At 42.2% G+C, this 24,917-nt stretch overlaps 1 protein-coding gene across 2 annotated transcripts in view; it reads left to right on the top strand.

The window, feature by feature from the left end:
* The window catches only part of PDE6A (phosphodiesterase 6A), a 65,558-nt gene that overhangs the window by 3,787 nt on the left and 36,854 nt on the right, over nucleotides 1–24,917 (top strand). Inside the window, exons 2-6 of one of the 2 annotated variants that reach the window (XM_068534548.1) lie at nucleotides 4,337–4,489; nucleotides 5,122–5,211; nucleotides 5,762–5,902; nucleotides 15,940–16,014; nucleotides 20,973–21,037. In XM_068534548.1, the coding sequence (XP_068390649.1) occupies nucleotides 4,337–4,489; nucleotides 5,122–5,211; nucleotides 5,762–5,902; nucleotides 15,940–16,014; nucleotides 20,973–21,037 (524 nt within the window). The remainder of the gene's footprint in view (nucleotides 1–4,336; nucleotides 4,490–5,121; nucleotides 5,212–5,761; nucleotides 5,903–15,939; nucleotides 16,015–20,972; nucleotides 21,038–24,917) is intronic. The other variant, XM_068534549.1, reaches the window with a different exon arrangement.

Here is a 24,917-nt window from a genome sequence, read left to right as displayed (position 1 = left end):
CCACAAAGCCTGTTTGTTCCTGTGCGTCTTATTTACCATTGGTCCCCAGACCTAGTCCAGTGCCTGGGACAGAGTGGGTACTCATTACAGTTTATTGAGTGAATGAATAAATGATGGCCCTTTCCCAGTGGGCTGTGATATTGTGATTTATAAAAAGAAATATTTATTTGGTCTTTGTCCCGGTTCCTGGCACAGAACTGATCCTTGTAATTTCCTGAGTGATAGAACCACCTGACACTGAGCTCCTAAATCCCTTGGAATTTCCTAGGTGGTCAGTGGTCTTTTGTTCTAATGTGGGGACTCTTGGTGGGCTCCTGGATGGGGGCCAGTCATGAGAAAGATCAAGGCATGATTAGGCACTTGGAACTTTCAGCCCATCCCCCATTCTCTTAAGAGGGGAGAGGGGCTGGAAATGGAGTTAATAATCTATCATGCCTTTGCGACGAAACCGCCATAAAAATCCGTAAAAGTACAGGGTTCACAGAGCTTCTGGATTGGTGAACATATGCATGTGCTGGGAGGGTGGCGCATACCCCAACTCCAGAGGGACAGAAGCTCCTGCACGCAGGTCCCTTCTGGATCTCACCTTATGTATCTCTTCATCGGACTGTTCACCTGTACCCTTATTATACAATAAACCTGTAAATGTAAATACTTCCCTGAGATCTATGAGCTGTTCTAGCAAGTTATCAAACCCAAGGAGGAGCCTCGATTTATAGTCAGTCAGGCAGAGGTATAGATGACAACCTGTGACTTGTGATTGGTATCTGAAGTGGGGGCAGTCTTCTGGGACTGAACCCTTTCACTGGTAGGTTCTGATTCTCCAGGTAAACAGTGTCAGGACTGAACTGAATTGTTGGATACCCAGTTAGTGTCAGAGAATTGGCCAGTGTGGAAAAAAACACCTACGCATCTAGTGTGAGAAGTGTTGTGAGTGTGGCAGTAGTGTGAGAGTAAAGGAGAACAATGAGCTTTTTCTAGACACTGACAAATCCCACTTCTGAAGACTGAACCTGAAAACACTGCCAATTCCAGAGACTCTTACATCTGTTGTCTTGCTCTCCTTCCCTCACTATGACACCTGGAACCCAGCATGCCAGGGCGGAAAGAAACCTCGTGGAGGACCTGGTCCAACACTCCAATTTTACCAAAAGGAAAACTGAGGCTCAGAGAGGTTTCGGCTACTGACCGTTTACTGACTGGCTCATGAAGCCACTCAGAGAACAAGTCCCTCCCTCCTGGGGCCCCAGGACATCACCCATCCGGTGGGGGCCTCCTTCACATTATGGTTTGAATTGTGAGTGCATGTTTTACATGATGTCCCCACTGTACAGTGATAACCCATTGATAACTCACCTTTCTTACTGGTCTTGGCATATCCAATGCCTCTCACAGAGCCAGTGCTCAGTAAATGTAAGTGAATGAATGAATCAATCCAGCAATGAATCAATCAGTGTATCAGTGAATAAATTAATGAATGAATGCAGTGGCTGTGCCATTTACCAGCAGGGGAATAACTGTCTATAAAACAGGGAAGGAGAGAATTTTGTGTGACAGGGCAGATGTGAGAGTTAATGAATTGTCTGGCTCTGGGCCAAGTACATCATTATTATCCAATAAATAGATGTCATCATGGGATGCAACAGAGCTTGGCACTGCGAATGTTTGAAAAGGGAGCTGGGGTTTCCAGGAATGAGAAGCAGTCTTGCATTACACTGGAATAAAATCTAAGCTCTTTACGGTGGCCTCCAAGGCCCTGTCAGATAAGGCCTCTGCCCATCTCTCTGACTTCCTTACCCTCCAATCTCCCTCACTACACTGGTCTTCTTCCTGTTTTTCAGATCAGCCAACTCACTGCCTTCTCCTGGCCTTTGCATTCTCTGTGCTCTCTGCTTGGAATGCATGTCACCTGCCTGGCTCCTCTGAGCCTTCAGCTCTCCGCTTACCTCTTGGAGAAGCGCCCCTACCCACCATGACTGACCAAAGCAGCTTCAATCTGCCACCACTTCCATCACTGTCTATAGCATCATCCAGTTTCTCTCCTTCAAAGCAGCTGTTTACTTGCTTTTTGTCTGCCCACCCCATTTGAATGGAAGCTTCACTAGGGAAAGACATTCACCCCTCTTGTTCACTGCCTAACCTGAGGGTCTAGAACAGTGCCTAGCATACATTAGAAGGCACTCTGTTAATGCTAACTAAATGAATGAATGACTTTGGGCTTTCCTTAGCTCGATTTCTGGTTCCTGGGCTTTAAAATAAACAGTTGGAGCTAAATTGTTTCTAAGGCCCCTCCGTCTCTGATAAGCTGAGGTTCTATGACACGGTTGTTTAGAACACTGTATATGCTGAAAATATAAGGCTTACAATGACTATGCAAACACCAGTCAGTTGGCAGCTGTACTATTTGTGAGAAAGTTCCAGGGCCGAGAACTCAGTGGGAGAGAAGGTACTGGTGGATTTAGTAATATCTGCTTCAGATGAGGGTAAGGCCCAAGTACTGTTTTCCTTGACGGAAGTGACTATTGCAAGACTGAACTGACTTCATGAAATGAATCTGAGGATGCCCCACTCAGGCTTGGGTTTAGGGATTCATCAGTGTCCTTAGAGAGTGACGTGGAAAACCCCTGTGGCTAATGCCTCTTTAGAGGTTTTGCTTAATCCTTGAACACTAATTCAAGTAGAGCACTACAGGCTTCTCTTAATTCCTTTACCCTTCACCTGGTTTGAGACAGCTTCCTTGACAATAGTGCCTGTTTATTTAATCCCACTCCAACTGGAAGAAATTAACAGATGCACAACACCATACTCTGAACTTCTACATTGTGGAAAAAATACCACACACCCGGTTCTAGCAAAGCTCTGTGAATTGGCTCTATGAGATACATTTTCCTTCTCAGAACAGCATGAACTGTACATGTCTGGGCTGGCTTGTGTCCAAGCAATGCTGACCGTTGGGAAACATCACAGTGCTACCAGGAAACAGAAAGGTGGATTCTTTGGGATTTAAGACAATTCGGGTTCTGTCTCCCCTTTCTGACCACCCGGACTGCAACGCCCTGTACTGGCCTCCATGTTTGCCTTCAGGGTGAGGTGTGGGGGGTGTGTGTTCCTCTGTACTTCCACTGCTTTGAGCCAACACTTATGTCCTGCGTTACTATTACTGATTTATCTGTGTGCTGGCCTGAATCTTAGTCTTCTCTGTATCCCTAGCGCTTAGCCTAAGGCCTGACACAAAGTGGGACTTCCATTAAGATTTGTGAAATGGGGGGCTTCCCGGGTAGCACAGTGGTTAAGAATCCGCCAGCCAATGCCGGGGACACGAGTTCGAGCCCTGGTCCGGGAAGATCCCACATGCCGCGGAACAACTAAGCCCGTGCGCCACAACTACTGAGCCTGCGCTTTAGAGCCCGCGAGCCACAACTACTGAGCCCACGTGTTACAACTACTGAGCCCACAAGCCACAACTATTGAAGCCCGCACACCTAGAGCCCGTGCTCCGCAACAAGACAAGCCACGGCAATGAGAAGCCCGCGCACTGCAACAAAGAGTAGCCCCCGCTCCACGCAACTAGAGAAAGCCCGCGTGCAGCAACAAAGACCCAACTTAGCCAAAAAAAAAAAGATTTGTGAAATGGGGATATCCATTGGACTGGCTGTGTGGTGCTAGAACTGGATTGCGAAAAAAGCTGAAAGTAACAAATTATTTGGTTCAATGACCTAGACCCAGGTCTGCCCTTATCCAGCCTTCCCTGAAAGGCAGCAGAGCTGAGGGCAGGTTCTGGAATCACACACACAAACAAGTAGTAAGTAACATTAACTTTCTTGAGTTTCAGTTTCCCCCGCTGTAAGATGGAATACTAATGGTCCCATCTCACAGGTTATTGGGAGGAATAAAGTGAGCTGATGCAGGCAAAGTGCCACACACAATACCTGCTAGCGACTGTGATTATTATACTCACTGAGGTCTTTTCCGCACTCAAGTTTCTATTTTGGGCGAAACTGCCATCACCTCAAGAGAGCCTTCTCGAAACCTTCCTCCACAGATAAAGTCAACCCTCCGCCCTCATCCTTGGGCCCCTCACATTGTCTCCACAGCCCTTAGTGGGTCGTATTTCAGACTTTCTTCTACTGGATTTTGGAGGTTTCCAGGGCAGAAATCATCTCTAATTGCCTTCCCCCGCTGAAGCGGAGTAGATGGAAATGTCTTCATTCTTTTGTCAACAAGAGAATGGGGAGCCCCCTTACCCTACCCCTACCATGGGCACCTGGGGCTCTGTGTTGTTTTACTGTCTTTGCTCTTCATCTGCCCACTCAGGCTTGTCCCTGTCTTCCTTCAGGATGAGCATTTCTGTGACTTCGTGGACACCCTCACAGAGTATCAGACTAAGAACATCTTGGCGTCTCCCATAATGAATGGGAAGGACGTGGTGGCCATAATCATGGCTGTGAATAAAGTGGACGGGCCCCACTTCACCAAGAGAGATGAAGAGGTAAGAATGCTTTAGAAATTGCTGGGGTGGCCATGCTAGCACATTCTCCCAGCTCACAAATCCTCTGACCCTTGCTATTTGGCCTGGCCTCGGTTTCCCCATCTGTAACACAAAGAAGTTAGTGGTCTGATGCTCTGTGAGGAAGGCAGGGCAGGATAATCATTAAGATGTTGGACTTTGGAGCCAAGAACATAGGGATAATTGTTCTGGTTCTGCTAATATCTGTTTGACTTGGGCATGTTACATAATTTCTCTGAACCTCAGTTTTCTTATTTGTAAAATGGAGATGATTTTTTAGTATCTTTTATATAGAATATCTATAGTATCTCTTGAGGTAGTTGTGACGACCAAGTAAGATAACATACATAAATGACGTATCACAGGGCCTGCGAACTCAATAAACAGTAGCAATTTTTCATGAATACACCCGTATTAACGTAGACACTCTACATTCTGTGAGTTTTTCCCTCTTATAATGCATCATTTTATGAGTCAGCCTTCCATGACCCATCTGCTCAAACTGTCTCAGATGAAGCTTTGAAAATGTTCAGACTTATTTTCTGATGGTAGAAGTGGCCAGAGGAGGAATTTCTCCTTCTCATCTGTTTCCCCTCATGCTGTTTGATTTTCAGATTCTTCTCAAGTACCTCAATTTTGCAAATATAATCATGAAGGTGTTCCACCTGAGTTACTTGCACAGCTGTGAGACTCGGCGCGGCCAGGTAAAGGGCTTGGCTCAAGGGAATGGACTGGATGTGTCCTTTTACTGAAGCATTGATGTGCTCAACTAGAAAGGCAGTGATAATAAAAGTGCCTGGGAACCATCATACTGTCTCTGCTCAGCATCTCTGGGGTGCATGAGGTAGTAGATGTTTGTAAACCTGTATCCCAGAGTGATTGCATGAACAAGCTTTCAAGTCAGGCAGCTTGGATTTGAATCCCTGCTAAGCCATTTACTAGCTCTAAGACCCTGAGCAAATCACTTAACCTCTCCGAGCTTCAGTCTCCCCATTTGAAAAATGGGGAAAATTATGGGATAATGTATGTAGGGCACTGGTGCTCAATCAATGTTTGTTATTATCATTCTTATTAACAACCTAGGAGATAAAAGAAATGGGAAGAGTTGGACCCAGTAGAAGCTGCCCAGTTATTCACCTCTCTGAACCTCAGTTTCTCCATCTATAAAATGGGGACAATTATTGTATCTCTTGGTTATTGTGAGCTGCTGCTCTGTGCCTCAGAAACATTGACTATGTTTTTGTATTTTTTCAGATACTACTGTGGTCTGGGAGCAAAGTCTTTGAAGAACTTACGGACATTGAGAGGCAGTTCCACAAAGCCCTGTACACAGTTCGAGCCTTCCTCAACTGTGACAGATACTCCGTGGGGCTCTTGGACATGACCAAGCAGAAGGTGAGAAGGCTTCAGGAGCAGACATTTCTAAGAACAGGTTAAATATATACCAGGTGGAGCCCAGACTTCTGTCACAAATTCAGTGCTCAGGGAAGAGGCTGGGAGGATGTGGATGGTTGTGAAAAGATTTTCATAGGTCTTTTACACTGAGGAGAGGACTACCAACCTTCAAAGAGGAAAAGTCATTCTAGGGCACGGGGGAGTAATAATAACTTGTATCTTCCCTTGTCTGTTGGAAAAAAATGAGTATGTGAGAAGAAGGCGTGATGAGGTGGTAAAGGTAGGTGATAAAAGAAGTTTCCATGCAGGATGAAAGTCCAGAAAGAAGAAAGTTGCCAACTTCAGGAATTCTCAGAAAATGCACTCAAAGGTGGGCAGAAACCTTTCCTATGGTGTATGGAGCCCAGGGCTCATCCAGGCAATTGAAGTGGACGCATATGCTTAGATCTGGTCCCTCAGAATGCTCTAAGGCTAAGGCGGCAGAGACTCAACTGGCCCCCAGTCATGTTCTTCAGCTAGCTTTTCCCAAACCAACTCTCCCATTGCTCTTTCTCTACCTGTCTCTGCCTCCTGGAGCTAATCATTTTCTGCCTTGGAACAGAGTTCCAGAGTTATCTAGATATGTGATTTCCTCTCCCAAAGTCCCAAGATCCCTGTCGGTCTCATTTTGCGTGCTTTGTCATGCTGCGTGTGGTACACAGCCCAGTGGAGACCCTCCAAATATCTGGTCGAATGAATAAATGAATTGCAGAATCTGGGGTTGGAAAAGACCTTAGGTTAGTCCAGAGACTCCCAAATGTGACAGTAAATTAGAATCTGCTGAAGAACTGTTTAAAAATAGCTGGGCTAATCATCAAAAAGTCTACAAACAATAAATACTGGAGAGGGTGTGAAGAAAAGGGAACCCTCCTACACCATTGGTGGGAATGTAAATTGGTACAGCCACTATGCAGAAGAGTACAGAGGTTCCTCAGAAAACTAAAAATAAAATTACCATATGATCCAGCAATCCCACTCCTGGGCATATATCTGGACAGAACTGTAATTCAAAAAGATACATGCACCCCTATGTTCATAGCAGCATTATTCACAATAACCAAGACATGGAAGCAACCTAAGTGTCCATCGACAGAGGAATGGATAAAGATGTGGTACATGTATACAATGGAATATTACTCAGCCATAAAAAAAGAATGAAATAATGCCATTTGCAGCAACATGTATGGACCTAGAGATTATTATACTAAGTAAGTCAGAGAAAGACAAATATCATATGATATCACTTATATGTGGAATCTAAAAAAAAAAATGACACAAATGAATTTATTTACGAAACAGAGACAGACTCACAGACTTCAAAAACAAACTTATGGTTACCAAAGGGGAAATGTGGAGAGGAGGGATAAATTAGGAGTTTGGGATTAACATATACACACTACTATATATAAAATAGATAATCAACAAGGACCTGCTGTATAGCACAGGGAAATCTACTCAATATTCCATAATAACCTCTATGGGAAAAGAATCTGAAAAAGAATGGATATATGTGTATATATAATGGAATCACTTAGCTGTACACCTGAAATTAATACAACATTGTAAATCAACTATACTCCAATAGAAAATAAAAATTAAATTAAAAAAAGAATAAATAGAAAATCTAACTAGACCTATAACAAATAAAGAGATCGACTTAGCAATTAAAAAAAACTTCCTACAAAGAAAAGCCCACAGCCAGATATTTTCACTGATGAATTCCACCAAATATTCAAAGAAAATTTAATGCCAATCCTTCACAAACTCTTACAAAAATAAAAGAGGATGGAACATTTCCCTACTCATTCTGTGAGGCCAGTATTACCCTGATACCGAAGATATCACAAGAAAAAACCCTACAGACCAAAAACCCTACAGAATACAGATGCAAAAAATCTTCAACAAAATACTAGCAAAATAAAAACCGTGGTCACATATAAAAACCATGGTCAATTGATTTTCAACAAGGGTGCCAAGACCATTCAAAGGGGAAAGAACAGTCCTTTTAACAAATGGTGCTGGAACAACTGGATATCCACATGCTAAAGAATGAATTTGGGGTCCTACTTCACATCATATACAAAAATTAATTCGAAATGGAGCACAAACCTTAAACTATAAAATCTCTTAGAAGAAAACATAGATGTAAATCTTTGTGGCCTTGGATTAGGCAACAGTTTCTTGGATATGACATCAAAAGCACTAGTAACCAAAGGAAAACCAGATAAATTGGGCTCCATCAAAATTTAAAACATTTGTGCTTGAAAGGACACTAATGAAGAAAGTGAAAAGACAATCCATAGAATAGGAGAAAATATTTGCAAATCATATGTCTGATAAAGGTCTAGTATGTAGAATATGAAAAGAACTCTTAAAATTAGGAGTATGGACAGACTTAGAGAACGAACTTATGGTTACCAAGGCGGAAGGGTGGGGAGAAGGGATAGTTAGGGAGCTTGAGATAGACATGTACACACTGCTGTCTTTAAAATGGATAACCAGGTGGGTCTCTACCCGGGACATGGGGAAAGTGAGGGGCCTGCGGGCCTGGGTGCACCAGGCTGCCGTGAGGCCCACAGGGGAGGCCACGCCCGGCCCCGGGCCCCCCACACGGGAGGCAGCCCCTCTGCAGGCCTCGGCTGGAGGAGCCGTGGGGACGGAGTGGGCTTTCATGAATGCCAATGTCTTTGCTGGGACCACGAAAGACCCCAGTGCCTTGGTGCAGAAGCTGGGCATGGACGCAAGGGGCATCACCTCCATCAGGAGAGGTGCCGAGGCCAAGGCTGTTTTGCCCAAGAAGGAGAAGCTGAAGTTGAGGCGTGAGAGGTGGCTGTGGAGGGATGCAGTTTCGATCCCTGGTCTGGGAACCGATCCCATATGCAGCGGGGCAACTAAGCCTACGCGCTGCAAATACTAAGCCTGCGCGCTTGGCGCCACAACCAGAGAGAAGCCTGCGCACCACAACGAAGCGCCCACGTGCCGCAAGGAAGAGCCAGCGCAGCCAAAATAAAATTTAAAAAAATAAATTAAATAAAATAAAATGGATAACCAACAAGGACCTACTGTATAGCACAGGGAACTCTGCTCAACGTTATGTGGCAGCCTGGCTGAGTCACTCTGCTGTGCACCTGAAACTATCACAACATTGTTAATCGGCTATACTCCAATATAAAAGAAAAAGTTTAAAAAAAATTAGGAGTATGGGATTAACAGATATGAATTACTATACGTAAATAGATAAGCAACAAGGATTTACTGTATAGCACAGGGAACTATACTCAATATCTTGTGATAACCTATAATGGAAAAAAAAATATATATATCAATCACTTTGCTGCATACCTGAAACTAACACAAAATTGTAAATCCACTATACTTCAATTTTTTTTTTAAATTTGATGTTTTGCTCATGAAGGAAAAAAAAAACCTCCTACAACTCAACAATAAAAAGATAACACAATTTTAAAAAATAAAGTAAAATGAAATAAATAAACATTGCTGGGTTACACGATAGTCTGCCTTTTTTACATAATGTTCTGTGAACATAATTTTCATCAGTACATGTGGATTTTTTTAAGACAACATACATACACATAATACACACAGAAAAGAGCACTAATTACAGGAGAATAGTTCGATGAATTACCACAGAATGAACATCCCACTTAACTACCACCAAGATCAAGAAATAGAACATAACTGGCCCCTCAGAAGCCCCTTTCTTACCCCTTTCCAGTAACTCCCACCCCTTCCTCCCTAAAGGTAACCACTATCTGACCTTTAAAGCCATGTTAGTTTTGCCTATTTTTGAAGTTCATATAAATGGAATCATATAAATAAATACTCTTTTGCGTCTGGCTTCTTTTGATCAACATTTGGGTTGCAAGATTCATTCTTATTGCTCCTCATAGCATTAGTTCATTAATTTTCATTCTTGTGGAATATTCCATTATATGAATAATCTGCAAAGTATTTATTTATTCTACTGTTGATGGACATTTGCATTTTCAGGTTTGGGCTTTTATGAATATTGCTATTATGAAAACTCTAGTACATATTTTTTGGTACAAAGTTGTACCCATTTCCCATTTCAGTTAGGTATTTACCTGGGAGTAGAAATTCTGGGTAATAGCTTTTTTTTGTTTGTTTTTTAATATTTATTTATTCATGGCCACGTCGGATCTTAGTTGCGGCCTGCAGGATCTTTCCTTGTGGTGCACGGGCTTCTCTCTAGTTGTGGTGCATGGGCTCCAGAGCACGTGGGCTCGGTAGTTTGCGACGCACAGGCTCTCTAGTTGAGGCACGCGGTCTCAGTAGTTGTGGCACACAGGTTTAGTTGCCCCGTAGCATGTGGGATCTCAGTTCCCTGACCAGGGATCGAACCTGCATCCCCTGCGTTGGAAGGCAGATTGTCAACCACTGGACCACCAGGGAAGTTCCCTAGCTTTTTTTTAAATTGAAGTACAGTTGAGGTACAATATTATATAAGTTACTGGTGTACAATATAGTGATTCACAATTGTTAAAGGTAAGAATTACCTTTAATATTACTCCTCTGGGTAATAGTTTTAATAGATATTGCCAATCTGATTTTCAAAATTATTGTACCATTTTACCCTCCCACTAGCAATGTAGAGGGTGTCCTCACTAATACTTGGTATTGCCATCTTACTAATTTAGCCATTTTGGTGGGTGTGTAGTGTTATCTCTTTGGGTGTTAACATGTGTCACCTAATGACCAGGAAGATTTATGTTTATTGACCATTTGGATATCTTTTGTGAAGTGCCTGTTCAAGTCTTTTCCCCATTTTTATTATTCTATTGTATGTTTTTATCTTACTTATTTGTCAGAGTTCTAAACAAATGCTGGATATGGGTCCTCTGTTGAATGCAACATTGCAAATATCTTCTGCCATACTGTGCTCTCATTATCTTATGTTTTGATAAATGTAAGTTTTAAATTATATTGTAGCCCAATTTATCAATCTTTTCCTTTATGGTTATTGGTTTTTATGCCCTATTTAAGAAATCTTTCCTGGCCCCAAGGTGATAAAGATATTCACCTATGTTAACTTCTAAAAGCCTTATTGTTTGAACTTTCACATACAGCTCTACAATCTACCTAACATTTCTAAAATGTATAGCATGAAGTAATGTCAATATTAATTTTTCCCATATAGATATCCAATTGACCAGTACTTGAAAAGACCATCCTTCTCCCCCACTGTTCTACTGAAAAGACCATATTTCTCTATCATACCTCTATCATCAATCAAGTGTCCATATATTGGGTCTGTTTCTGGACTCTCTATTTTGTTCCCTTGGTATATTTATCTATTCTTCTGCAATACCATACTGTCTTAATTATAGTACCTCTATAAAATATCTTGATATGCAGTGGTAAAAGACCTCTAAGTTTGTTGTCATTATATACTAGAGTTTTTCATCATGTTTTACGTCTCTTACACTCCTTTCTGTATTTCCCGCCCTTTTATATTTTTGTTTTTTAGTTTGAATATTTCTTCTGATCTCTCCATGAATCTTCAGTTGTGTCTAATTGGCTGTTAAAACTATCTATTGAGTTCTTAATTTCAGGTATTTTTCAATTTTAGAATTTCCATTTCATCTTTCTTGAGGTTTCCAGTGCTCTTCTAAAATTCTCTATTCTGTATTTGATTTCTTGGACATAATCAGTTATTTTAGAGTCTGGGTCTGAGAGCTATAATATCTGTGGATATATTCTATGGCTGTCTTTCTATAGTCTGTTTTATCTCTTTATTTTCAGTTAATCCTTATCTTGTACACGACTATTTATTTTTGTTTGAACATTAGAGACATGTATAACACATTTTAGAGATGATTTGAAACTCTGGGCAATGTTATATTCCTCCAAAGGGGATTTATGTTACTTCTGGCTAGCAGTTGAGATAAAGGCAGAGCATCTGAATCCACTCAGCGATTGAGCTGATTTGAAGCTGGTCTTCAGTTTTTGCAAGGGATGTTCTGTATCTGATTCACTTTTACTCCTAGGGTATAAACCTTTAAGAAGGGCCGGCTGAAACCTGGGTTGATTTCAAGGGTCCCTCCTCCTTGGCAGGCCCTGAATTCCAATTTTATCCTACTAGCCCAGTAAGTCTGCACAGCTTCCCAGCGGCTCCCACAGCATCTTTGGTATCAGCAAGGGGATCAAGAGGAAAAGCTGAATCAGACATTAGGCTCACATCTCTGGGCTTCCCTTCTCTGTGGGATCTTGGCCCATCAAGTCCTTGCTGCCTTGCTAGCTCTATGATTCCTTCAAACAAATGTTTATATACACATATGCACACATACACATATACAGTCCAGATTTCATAATAATTCTCAACTGGAGGACTGGTCTGAAACAAACTGGCCACCATTAATAGGAGTAGAAATCCTCTTTCTTTGTTCTTTAATCCACATAGATTTACCTCATTCTTCTAAATAGCATGGATATACCATAATTAATTTATCCTTTCCCCTATTTCAGGGCATTTAAATCATTTCTAAATAGTCTTGCAATTAAAGACAATGCTATAATGAACAACCTTGGAGTTAAATTCCTGCACACTTGACAGAGACTATCTATAGGACAAAGCTGTGGAAGTAGATTACCAAGAAAAAAATTTTATTTTGCTTTCCCAAAATTTTCCCTCTAAAGGCTAAATCATCTTATACTCACTCGCACTGCATGAGAATTCCATTTCTCCAAACTCCTGCCAATTCTGTGTATCATAAATCTTTTTATTTTTTCCTACTTAAATGGGCAAAAAATGTTATTTTTTTTTCTAATTGTTTTTTCACTGATTACCAAGTGAGGGTAAATACATTTATATGTTTATTTGTGAGTTAACTTTCTTTCTTCCATATATTGCCCAGATCTTTCTGGGCAATATATGCCCATTTCTCCACCTTTAAAATTGAATTCTTTGTCTATTTCTTATTAAAATATAGGACTGCTTTATCTATGATATAGACTATATCTCTGTCACATAGGCTGCAACCATATTTTCCCTTTCTGTGGATTATATTTTAACTTTGTTTATGGCATCTTTCATCATACAGAAGATTTAAATTTTCTTTTATGGCTTCTGCGTTTTGAATTTTGTTTAAGAAAGACTTCCTCAACCTTAATATTATAGTCTGAGATAATCTGATGTGTTTTGATTAATATATTTTCATCTTTCACTCATCTTTTGAAATTATTAATATGTTATGGTATAAGGTAGGGATAAATTTTGTGCCCACCTCATAATTCCCCATTTAAAGAACAGTCTACCCTTTCTCCACTGTTTTGAAATGCCACCATTTTGATATGCCATTTTACCATATAACAGATTTCCATATACTCATGGGTTTATTGTTCTGATTTTTGCCTTTAAAATAGCTCCCTAAGTGATTCTGGTGCAGTTGGGCCATATACTGATTTTAGGGAACCTCTGGCTCTAGTGCAACTGTCCATTTGATTTTTGTAAATTCTTGAATCAAGTATTTTGCCAAATATGGCTAAATCCAGCAATAAGCACTTTGATACTCCTTCAGGAAGTAGCAAATGAATTCATACAAATGAATGGTTCTATTTTTTAATCAAAAGAATTTCTGAGTAGTTGAATTCAAAAGAAATTTGGAGGTGCAAACTGAGCACCATTTTAAGGCGTTCAGTTTGCACCTTAAAGGATCTGAACACAGCTCTGAGCTGCAGTGTTCTGCCCTCTGTTTCTTTTGAACTCCCCCTCAAAAGGGAAAGTCACATTTAAGCAAGAATATCCTGACTTAGTCATCCCCAATAGATGGAACAATCTAGCAATGAGAAGTGGGCTGGGCTGCCTATAATCACTCTAAGAACCTATCTCCACCTCCCCTCACACCGCCCCACCCCAGGTAGCTAAGCTCTTACCTGAAGTATTGACATTATGAAAAAAGTCAATAAAGGTCACTGAATTGTACACTTAAACTGGGTGAATCATATGGTATATGAATTATATCTCAAAAAAGCTGTTTAGAAATAAAAGAGAGAGAGAGATTGAGACAGAGGAAGGCAAGCATAAACATGCCCCACATTCCACCCAACCCTTTGTTGACAACATCTGCTTCTCCTTGGGACAATCTTCAAAATCACTCAGAGTTTGACTTTGACAGTGTCAGCCCCATGTCCTTCTTCTGGTCTCCTCTAACATTTGTGTTCTCCTTGTATTACTGTTTTGGTTCTTACCCCATCTACCTTACTAAAGTTACTTGAGGGCTTAATTTTCTCCTCCATGACATAGCAGATTCCTCCAGGACATAAACTTTGCCTTGTCCATCTCTCTCTATCTAGCAGCAAGCATGTTGTGGAGCTTAGGTAAGTCCCCAGTTCACATTTTCACCCAGAATTGAATTGCTTCCTGTTGTTGGTAGTCAAGAGAAGAGCCCAACTGGGCAGAAGGGTGAGGATGTGAAATCTGAATTTCATGTGGAGTCCCTTCTGCTTGCCCTCTGGATGATATTAGAACAAACCCCCATGACAAACATGTTCAAACAAGAGAGAGAGGTCAAGAAGCATCCTGCCCACAGTAACCCAGAGCTAGTGAATCACGGCCCCTAAATACCAACAGATAAATGAACAGAGAGGCACTGGAGGACAGAGGCCTCCTCCGCCAGGCCCAGATTTGGCCCAACACAAGCTGTGCAGCTGCGTGTGCGGTAGGAAAACCAGCGGAGAAGTAGCAAGGGAGCGCCTGCATGGCTTCCCAGTTTCTTCTCCTGGGGCTGCGTGACCATGCAGAGCCTTTGCCAACCCTTTTCTCTCCTCTCTCTACCCCTGTCTTTGCCAGTTGTCTTACAGGTGTCATCCTTTCCTGTTGGAGCCCAGATATGGGTCTATCCCTCCATATTTGGCACCATTGTCTGTTCTTTCTTTCTTATCTAGAAAAAAATTTTTTACCCTATTACAAAAGCCATAAATTTTATTAGGGAATAATTGCTAAATAAAGTATAATCTCATTCCAGTCCCCCAGAGAAAACCAGTTGTTAATGCCTTGTTGTGAATTCTTTGACAGCATTTTCTATATAAACACTGGGGTCACATGATTTATCTATTTTTGTCACCTCACATTTTTTACTCATCAGTGTATCATGGACCTCTTTTTAATCAATACCTACACAACTGTAACATCATTGTTACTAGACGTACCATAATTGATTTAATAAGTCCCCTCCTATTGGACACTTAGGTTTTTTCTGATTTTTCACTGCTATAAATGATACTGCAAGAAATATTGTTCCAGCTAAACGTTTGCTCACATGCTTAGCATGTATTAATACTTAAGGTAAATTTCTTAGCCATAGTGTCCCCATTTTCCCTCTCATGTCCCATAGCACAGGGAGTATGAGGGTGCTCCAACCTAACTCCCATTTCTTGGTTATTGATTAGATAGATCCAGTTCTTTTTTTTTTTTTTTTAATTTTTATTTATTTTTTGGCCGCATTAGGTCTCTGTTGCTGCGCACAGGCTTTCTCTAGTTGCAGCGAGTGGGGGCTAATCTTCGCTGGGGTGCGTGGGCTTCTCATCGCAGTGGCTTCTCTTGTTGTGGAGCACGGGCTCTAGGCGCATGGGCTTCAGTAGTTGTGGCTCGCAGGCTCTAGAGCGCAGGCTCAGTAGTTGTGGTGCAGGGGCTTAGTTGCTCCGCAGCATGTGGGATCTTCCAGACCAGGGATCGAACCCGTGTCCCCTGCATTGGCAGGCGGATTCTTAACCACTGCACCACCAGGGAAGTCCCTAGACAGATCCAGTTCTGATGATATTGATATATCCCAAAGCACAGACATGACTGACATTCTCCAACTCTAGTGAATCTTGCAGCCCTTCCAACCTTTGGTTTCACTGAGCTCTGCCCATCTTCCAGATTTCAGTGATAGATGACTCATACAGGTAGTCTTCTTTTCTTAATCTTTTTCTGATCTACTTTCAAGACACATAATTATTGTTTTTCTCATTCCTAGGAATTTTTTGACGTGTGGCCAGTCCTGATGGGTGAGGCTCCACCCTACTCTGGTCCCAGGACTCCAGATGGAAGGGTAGGTCTCTCTCTAGCCTGTCCAATATGATCAAATGTTTAATGAAATGCAAACGAATAAGGCACTGTAGGCCCTGCTGAAGTTTCTTTACCACTTAGGTATTTATCTTCTCTGGGTTGGGTTGTCTCCCTTGAAATTATAATTCCTCACAATTGCTCAAGCCCTGTAATTTGCAAGGTATTTTAATAACTCACTGGAGTTTCACAATAACCTGGTGGGACTGACAAAGGAGGAATAAATATTCTCATTCCATAGATGAGGAAAGAACTCCAGAAAGATCAAGCAATCTGCTCAAGGATCCACCCAGCAGGAAAACTGTAGACAATTAAAGCTTCGAATAATCTTAAAATCTAATCTAAAATGTACAAATTGATAGCCAGAAGGTCAATTCCAGCCAATAGATAAATATGTTTGGCTACATAAGTTTTTTTAGTTTTTCTTTGTTTTTACTTTAAAACAGTTTTGAATTGGCAGCTTAGCACTTAAAGATCAAGGAATTTCTGATAAACATCTAGATTCTCAGTTTCTTTTCAAAAGGTGGCGGATCAGTCAAAACTGGATCCACAGTCCTGCAGGGTAAATTTGATTGGAGCTGAGTAGCAGCCGCCTCCTTGCAATGTGTGGCCTGAACTCTCTAGTTTGCACGGTCCCCCCGACTCCTCCTTGTATACCCCTGGCCTCCTCCTCTCATTTATGTTTCTATCAGGTGTCTCTTGGCATTTCGGTTTGTGACCTCTGGTTTCCTACTATTGCTACATTTTAAAGATGAGGCATAAACACTTTAGAGAAGCTGAAATGAAATGTGTGGGGATGTAAAGATGCAGCAGGGTAGACAGACCTGGCACTCGAATGGCCTATAGAACCTGTAGAATGACAGAATGACTTTAGCTGAGGCCACATAGAATAGGTAAGCAGCAGAGTCGTGTCCTGAATTGAGTTTTAGGGCAGCATTCTTCCCACAAAACCTTCCAGCCTGTCTGAAATGGTATATCAATTTCTGCTAGGAGGCCTGATTCCCCCCAGCCAACACTAACCCTACCCAAAATAAAGATAAAGGACAGCGTGTGTATGTTTCTGTGTCCGTGTGTGTGTGTGTGTGTGTGTGTGTGTGTGTGTGTGTGTGTGTGTGTGTGTGTGTGTGTGTGTGACAGACTTCATTGAATCTTAATTCAAACTCTAGGGATTTAGAATTAACACCCTGGCCTGTGAGCTTCATATACACACCAGAAAAGATTTCAACCTTGGAATCTAAACTGTTCTGCTTTATCCAAAATGACCTTTATAACCTGCCGCTGTCCAGTTTCAAACTACTCTTTTGCCCACACAATTTCATGATTTCATTTGGGAAGACTGAGTCTTCAAGGCTTACATCATGTGCTGCTGTCAGAAAACTATTTGGGGACATTTTTCCTTTTTAAGTACAGCTTTTTGTGTTGGCATAGTTGAGATGTTACTACTGAGCTTTTCATCTAATTCACATATGAGCTGGACTTGTTACTAAAATTTAGAATTCTAGGAACTATATAGAATAGAGATCACCATAGCTTTCAGACACCACCAACTTCAATTAATTTCAGTTTCCCGGGCTGCTTTAATATTCAGCTCTCTGAGCTGAGCCCTGAGGTCAGAGGTCATCTCCAATTCCATGACAGCCAGAGAAATATCAGGCTCTATCTAACTTATCCTTTTGCCTTCTAACATCACTCTCACACTCTATCTGCCACATTCACGTTAGAAATACAATCTTCATCTGGATCTTGACCAATACAATCTTCATCTGGATTTTGACCAATTAACCTCCCCAAATCTTGGTTCTGAAGTTCCCCCAAAGCAACTACACCTCACTTCATCTCCTCTTAAAAATAAAGTGTTGTGTGTGTTTTGTAATTATGAAAAAGGCTAAGTAGGCTTCATGGAAAAAAAAAAATAGCACTTCTTTTAAAACTGGTATATTTCCATGCATCATGATTTGGCTCTGGCTGTATGTGGCTCTTTCAAAGACCCTGTGTTACAGCGTCAGCTGCTTAGGTGCAAGGTGACAAAGGCACTCATTGATGGCTTGGTTTTGACTTTCCAAAGGCTGGTGAATTTCTACATGAATATGGCCTTGAAAGCAACTTGGCTGAGCTACAGTGTGTGGAAAAAGTTCTGTTTACCTAAAGCACACTGATCTTTTTGTTGCTTTCTGTGAAAGCACAATTGATTCTCCTGTGGGTTTAAAAGAAAAAAAGTCCATTTCTCACCTTTCTAAAGGAATCTCATGGAGACCCCTGGGTGGGGCAGTTTACCAGGCCCAGGGATCCAGCAGCTTCCCTGGGAGAGCAGTGAATAGCCCAGGCCCAAGGACAGATGGCCCTGAAGCAAGAAGGCCCTCTCCCCCTCCCAGAAGGAAACAGCTCTACCAAAGTCCCAGCAGATAATGTGGCCACCTTTGATTTCTAGAACTGCCCATAGGATATGACCTCACTGTTTTAAAATGTTCTTACCGCAATGTATTTATATTTATTGAAAAAGTAATACATGAGCACAGAGAACAGCTCACACCATACAAAAGAGCACAGCACAGAAATCCAGCCTGCCCTGAGGCAGCCACTGTGCCACTGTGAGCGGTCTACCTTTCCCAAATGTCCATGGACATTCCTGGGTGTGTGTACGTATGTGTGTGTGTGTGTCTGTGTATATATATATATATATATACACACACACACACACACACACACATTCCACCACCACCACCCTTGACAAGTGTGATGATTCTATTTTGTGCCTTACTTTTCCCACTTGAGTATATTTTGGCATCTTTCCCTATCAGCACAGATACAGCTAGTCGCTCTGGAGACATGCGAAGTATCCACTATGTGCAGGCACTCAGTTTGCTTAACCATCTCCAAGTGATAGATATCAGCTATCTCCAGACTTTTTAAAGCAGTCTGGTTGAGAGCCCTAGATGGGGAAAACAATGCTGTTACCTACATTTTGGAATATATCTATAGGATTTATTAGCATATGTAGAATTACTGGGTCAAAGAATATGAGCATTTTAATCTATGAGAGACTATCTATCTATGCTAACTCTCCAACCATAGTCTTAGAATCATAGCTGGAAGGGGCTTTAGGGATTCCCTAATTCAGTTTTTTAAATTCCCGGATTATCTTTAGAACCCAAGACTCCCACAGTGGCTGCCTGGGCCAGGGGTGAATGGGGGCAGAGGAGGACAGGACAGGGAGGGAGGGAAAACCAGGAGAGATGCAGGATCTCCATGTACCCAACTCTGCTTCCACTAGGGTGGCGTTACTTTCCTCTGCTTTATAGGATTAGGGCCCATGCTTTGTTAGGGGAAAGGGTTCTGCTACTTGACACCAACAACAAACAAACACCACCGATTTTACAGCTGGGGAAACTGAGGCCCAGAAAGGACACATAGTGGAACCAAGACCAGAGCCTGAGTCTTTGCACTCTAGATCTATTCCTAACTCCATTTCATCGTGCTGTGGGGTTCACCTGGTCTTCCCTTGGATGTTTCCTACTGCAGGGAGCTCATACCTACCATGGAGCAGCCGATGCCATGGGAGCCGCTAGAGAAGGGTTCAATCACTGTAGCTGCTTCCAATGCTGGGCATTGAGGAGCAGAGCCTCTCTCTCCCTCGTGAGCCTGAAGAAGGTCACGATTGCCCGTCAGCTAGACACCCTTGACTAGACGAGGAATTTCCCTTTGTGGAGGTTCTGAGTCAGGAGGCCTGGATGGGGCCCAGGTATCAACATTTAAATCTCTAGGGCAATATTTCTCAAAATAACCTGTAGTAGAGGAACAATTTTTTTTAATTTCCAATTTATTTTGGACTGATACTTTTCAAGATATGATAAAAGTCTATTATGCAAAAAATAAAAATTTAAAAAGACATACAAAACTTGTCTTTTTTAAATTATCAGTTTCAACGGACCTAACCTAACTCAGTCAAATTGCTGTAAAAGTTTCTAAACACTGACTGTCAATTTCTGTTTTTATCTCATCATGGAATAGTAACAAATAGTTTGCAGACTGGTACCAGTCCAGGGACCACACTTTGAGTAGCCCCCATTCTAGGTGAGAGTGCTACAGAGAGGAAAACACTATCTTAAGCTATTAACCTTACGTGACAGCAGAAAGAGCTCTGAGCACAGGAGTCAGGGGCCAAGGTTCTGGTCCTGGCTTACTGTCTTACTACAAATGAGTCCTTTCCTCTCTCTGGGTCTCAGTTTTCCTATTTGTAAAATGATTATTACTAACCTGCCCATCACATTCCAATAAGGTGATGGATTTTTTTTCCCTGGAGAGCTAGGGAAAAGGAACCACCTGCCAGTATCCAACCCCATGTTAGGAAGTCATGTAATTGAACAGATCTAATTTAAGAGAATAGGGGTTTTAATGGTGTAAGGAGGTGGGAGGGATGGAAGAGGTGGAATGTGAGTCGGGAAGCATGAGGGATGATTGGGAAGGCAAGTCTGGAAGAGCTGACGCAGCAAAGAGCAGCTGAGTGGAGGAGTGAAGGAGAAAGGGGGTCGTGACCGTGGAGCTGACCCCACATGGAAGATGGCTGGGTTGACGATGATGCTAAATGGGACAGAAGCCTCCTTCCACCTCCCTCGCTCACTAGACTCCACCAGCAATCTTTCTCTCTTTCTCCTTGTACTGAACCCCCAGATTCCCTTGGAACACTTCCTATGTCTCTTTCCAGCCCCAGATCCCAGCCCCTGCCTGGCCACTGTGAGCTGGTTCCAAGGAGAAGCACACTGAACCCTGAGAGTCAGCTGAGGACAGTGAGCCCCAGGGGCACTGGGACACGCCCTTAGAGGGTCAGGCTGGTGCTTCTGGAAAACCACAGGGCACAGGGTAAAGAACAAAGCCTTTCTCAAGGACACACTCCTGCTGAAGTACTGTCTCAGGCTCTGAAGAACTTTCTCTATCTCTTTTGCCTAGGAAATCAACTTTTACAAGGTCATTGACTACATCCTGCATGGCAAAGAAGACATCAAAGTCATCCCGTAAGTCTCTTCTCAAAACATGTAGAATTGCAGGCACGTTATCAGTGTCCATAAGGTACTCATTCCAAGATCGACACTAACCAAACCCAAGAAGGCCACACACTCTGTTCGAGGCAGGGAGAGCCGTAAGGAGGCAGTGTGGAAGGGTGGAAAGACCATGCAGTTTGGCAAATGAGGCTGGATTCTGAGTCAGCTGCTGTGAGTTCAAGTCCCAAGTCCAGGGTCAATAAGTGGCCTGGGGACTTCCCTGGTGGTGCAGTGGTTAGGAATCCGCCTGCCAGTACAGGGGACATGGGTTCAATCCCTGGTCCGGGAAGATCCCACATGCCACGGAGCAACTAAGCCCATGCGCCACAACTACTGAGCCTGCGCTCTAGAGCCCACGAGTCACACTATTGAGCCCACGTGCCACAACTACTGAAGCCTGCATGCCTAGAGCCCGTGCTCCGCAACAAGAGAAGCCACCACAATGAGAAGCCCGCACACCGCATTGAAGAGTAGCCCCTGCTCATAGCAACTACAGAAAGCCCGAGCACAGCAACGAAGACCCAACGCAGCCAAAAATAAATAAATTAATTAATTTATTAAAAAATAAATAAATAAGTGGCCTGTTTGGGCCTCTCTATAGAATGAGGCCATGGTGTCTGATCACGGCTTTTCAATGATTTTCTGTGGAGGCACATCTGGGGCCTAATGCAGAGGGTGAGGCAAAGGCAGGAAGTTGGCACAGAAAGTGACTCAACCCCCAAGGAAAGCTTACTCTCTCTCTCTCTCTCTCTTTTTTTTTGTAAATTTTTTTTATTTATTTAGGCTGCCGCAGGTCTTAGTTGTGGCATGCAGGATCTTTAGTTGCTGCATTCGAACTCTTAGTTGTAACATGCATGCGGAATCTAGTTCCCTGACCAGGGATTGAACCCAGGGCTCCTGCATTGGGAGCTCATAGTCTTACCCACTGGACCACCAAGGAAGTCCCGGAAAGCTTATTCTCTAATGTCTTCTTATATGACCTAGGAGGATAATGAAAAGGCAAGAACTCCCAGAGGGTGAGGCCTCCAACCTACCTGCAGGTGGTGGAAGCTCAAAGGCCATTTTAAGATTTCAACAGTCAAGAACGTTTTTAGTATCAGCTTGTACTTTTTGATCAGTAGAGCACTCTCCAAAACTTAGCTGCCTTGTTACCTATGTGAATCCTCTGTGGGTACCAAGAGCCACCCCACAGTTCTGTCTGAGGCTTGGCTGTCTTTCCCAACTGAACTGCAGACTCCGTGAGGCTGTGATCAGCCTCTGTGGGAGAGCCTCACCTTTGGTCTCTTTTCTGGTCCAAATGAAGGGATTTATAGCAGGTCACCTTAATCCTTAAATAGTGGTTGTGAGAGGCCACAACTGTTGCCAAACAATTTTGATAATCCTGTCACTCAGATCACTCAGTTCTCTGGTTTATCTTTTACTGGTTGGGGATGAGAGACTGCTTCAGGTTCCTGAGTTTCTGGGTTCTCTCTGTTCAGTCCTGTTTGCATGAAGACTGAGTCTTTCCTAAACTCGTCTCTTTCTTTTTCTTTTTTTTCCTTGTCAACTGCATATTCTGCCACCATTCTGTTTTCTAACCACTTCTCTAGAGGTGCCAGTTTATCAAACTCATTGCCTGTATTCTGAGTTATCACAGATCACAGTTCTCCCCAATGTCTCACCACTCCTCACCAAGTATCACACTCTTCTAGCCTCTGATAACATCCTAGCTGCCTTCTACAGTGTGGCTGTATCCACACTGAATTTAATATAAATTCTTAGAAGTAACTTAAAGAGATTATACTATGATGCAGCACGGAAACAAAAAGTGCCTTTGAATGGCACAAAAAGCCAGGAAAAAGGTGTGAAATATGATAAAAATCTATACCTAAATGCTAAAAGAGCTCTGTTGATATTCATAAAGTAATAATTATAAGTTCAAAAAGCACTGTATTACAGATTAATTGGCAGAATATTATCTTTCTCAGTTGCATGTAAGAAATGGTTCTTGGGAATTCCCTGGCCATCCAGTGGTTACGACTCCACGCTTCCACTGTAGGGGGCATGGGTTCCGTCCCTGGTAGGGGAGCTAAGATCCCACAGGCCACATAGCACAGCCAAAAAAAAAAAGAAAGAAAAAAAGACAAAAAAAAACCCAGTTCTTATAAGAACTGATGAGTTCTGAGATATACGCGAAGAAATACCATATATCCTATTTACAAGAGAGCTATCTAAAAGATAAGAATACAGAGAGAATAAAAGTAAAAGAATGAACAAAAGAAATGCCTCGCAAATGATAATCAAAAGAAAACTGATGTAACTATGTGACTATCAGATAAAAATAGGTCTCCAGGTGCATTAGTAGAGGGACTTCCCTGGTGGCGCAGTGGTTAGGAATCTGCCTGCTAGTACAGGGGACACAGGTTCAAGCCCTGGTCCAGGAAGATTCCCATATGCCGCAGAGCAACTAAGCCCGTGCGCCACAACTACTGAGCCTGTGCTCTAGAGCCTGCGAGGCACAACTACTGAGCCTGTGTGCCTAGAACCCGTGCTCCGCAACAAGAGAAGCCACCGCAATGAGCAGCCCGCACACTGCAAGGAAGAGTAGCCCCCGCTCACCGCAACTAGAGAAAGCCCGCACACAGCAACGAAGACCCAGTGCAGCCAAAAATAAATAAATAAATTTTAAAAATAAATAAATAAAGAAGATTTTTCTAATTAGCTTTTTGTTATTAGCGAAAATAACATATTTATAAACAACTAGCATATTTTCACTGTGACCAGAGGACACCTCTGTATGATTTCAATCGTTTGAAATGTATTGCGGTTTGTTTTACGGCCCATTATATCACCAGTTATTGTAAATGCACAGGTGTTCTTGAAAAGATTGAGTGTTCCGTAGTTTGGGGGTGAGGTGCCAAGTTCTATATATATCCATTAGATGAAGTTTGTTAATTATCTTATTCCAATATTCTCTATTCTGTTTGTTTTAGTCTGGTCTATCAATGAGCAAACATGAATTTATCTATACATTCTTATATTTCCGTCAGTTTTTGCTTTTTTTTTTTTTTGAGGCCTCGTTATTAAGCATATACACATTTGTAAATTCTTCCTGGAATTGAATTGACCTCTTTATCATTAAGAGGTGACTATATCTCTACTAATGCACTTTTTTAAAAAGTTAATTTTATTTATTTATTTATTTTTGGCTGCACTGGGTCTTCATTGCTGCACACGGGCTTTCTCTAGTTGCGGTGAGCGGGGGCTACTCTTCCTTGCAGTGTGTGGGCTTCTCATTGCGGTGGCTTCTCTTGTTGTGGAGCACGGGCTCTAGGCACACGGGCTTCAGTAGTTGCGGCACGTGGGCTCAGTAGTTGCGGCCCGTGGGCTCTAGAGCACAGGTTCAGTAGTTGTGGCACACAGGCTTAGCTGCTCCGCGGCATGTGGGATCTTCCCCGACCAGGGCTTGAACCCCTGTCTCCTGCATTGGCAGGTGGATTCTTAACCACTGTACTACCAGGGAAGGCCCCAGAAAAATCTTCTTATGCTTGGAAACTAGAAACTATTTTTCTGAAAAAAATAAAAAGGAATACACTTCCATATCATCCATGGGTAAAAGAAGAAATCAATGGAAATTATGACATATTCTGAAAGAATGAAAATATTACATATCAAAACCAATGTGATGCAGTGAAATCATGCTTAAGGTGAAATTTACAGTCTTAAATATTCATATGAGAAAAGAATACAATATAAAGTAATAAACTCTGTACCCACTTGCATCAGTCGGGGTCCCAGCAGATAATAGGCGTCACATTCAAATTAGGGTAATTCAAGGAGGCTTTACTTATAAAGGGATGAATTATAGAGGTGT

The sequence above is a fragment of the Eschrichtius robustus genome, chromosome 2 (genome assembly GCF_028021215.1).
Source record: "Eschrichtius robustus isolate mEscRob2 chromosome 2, mEscRob2.pri, whole genome shotgun sequence".
Classification (NCBI taxonomy): domain Eukaryota; kingdom Metazoa; phylum Chordata; class Mammalia; order Artiodactyla; family Eschrichtiidae; genus Eschrichtius; species Eschrichtius robustus.
The sequence above is the reverse complement of the archived record's forward strand: the minus strand, read 5'-3'. Positions and strand labels throughout refer to the sequence as shown.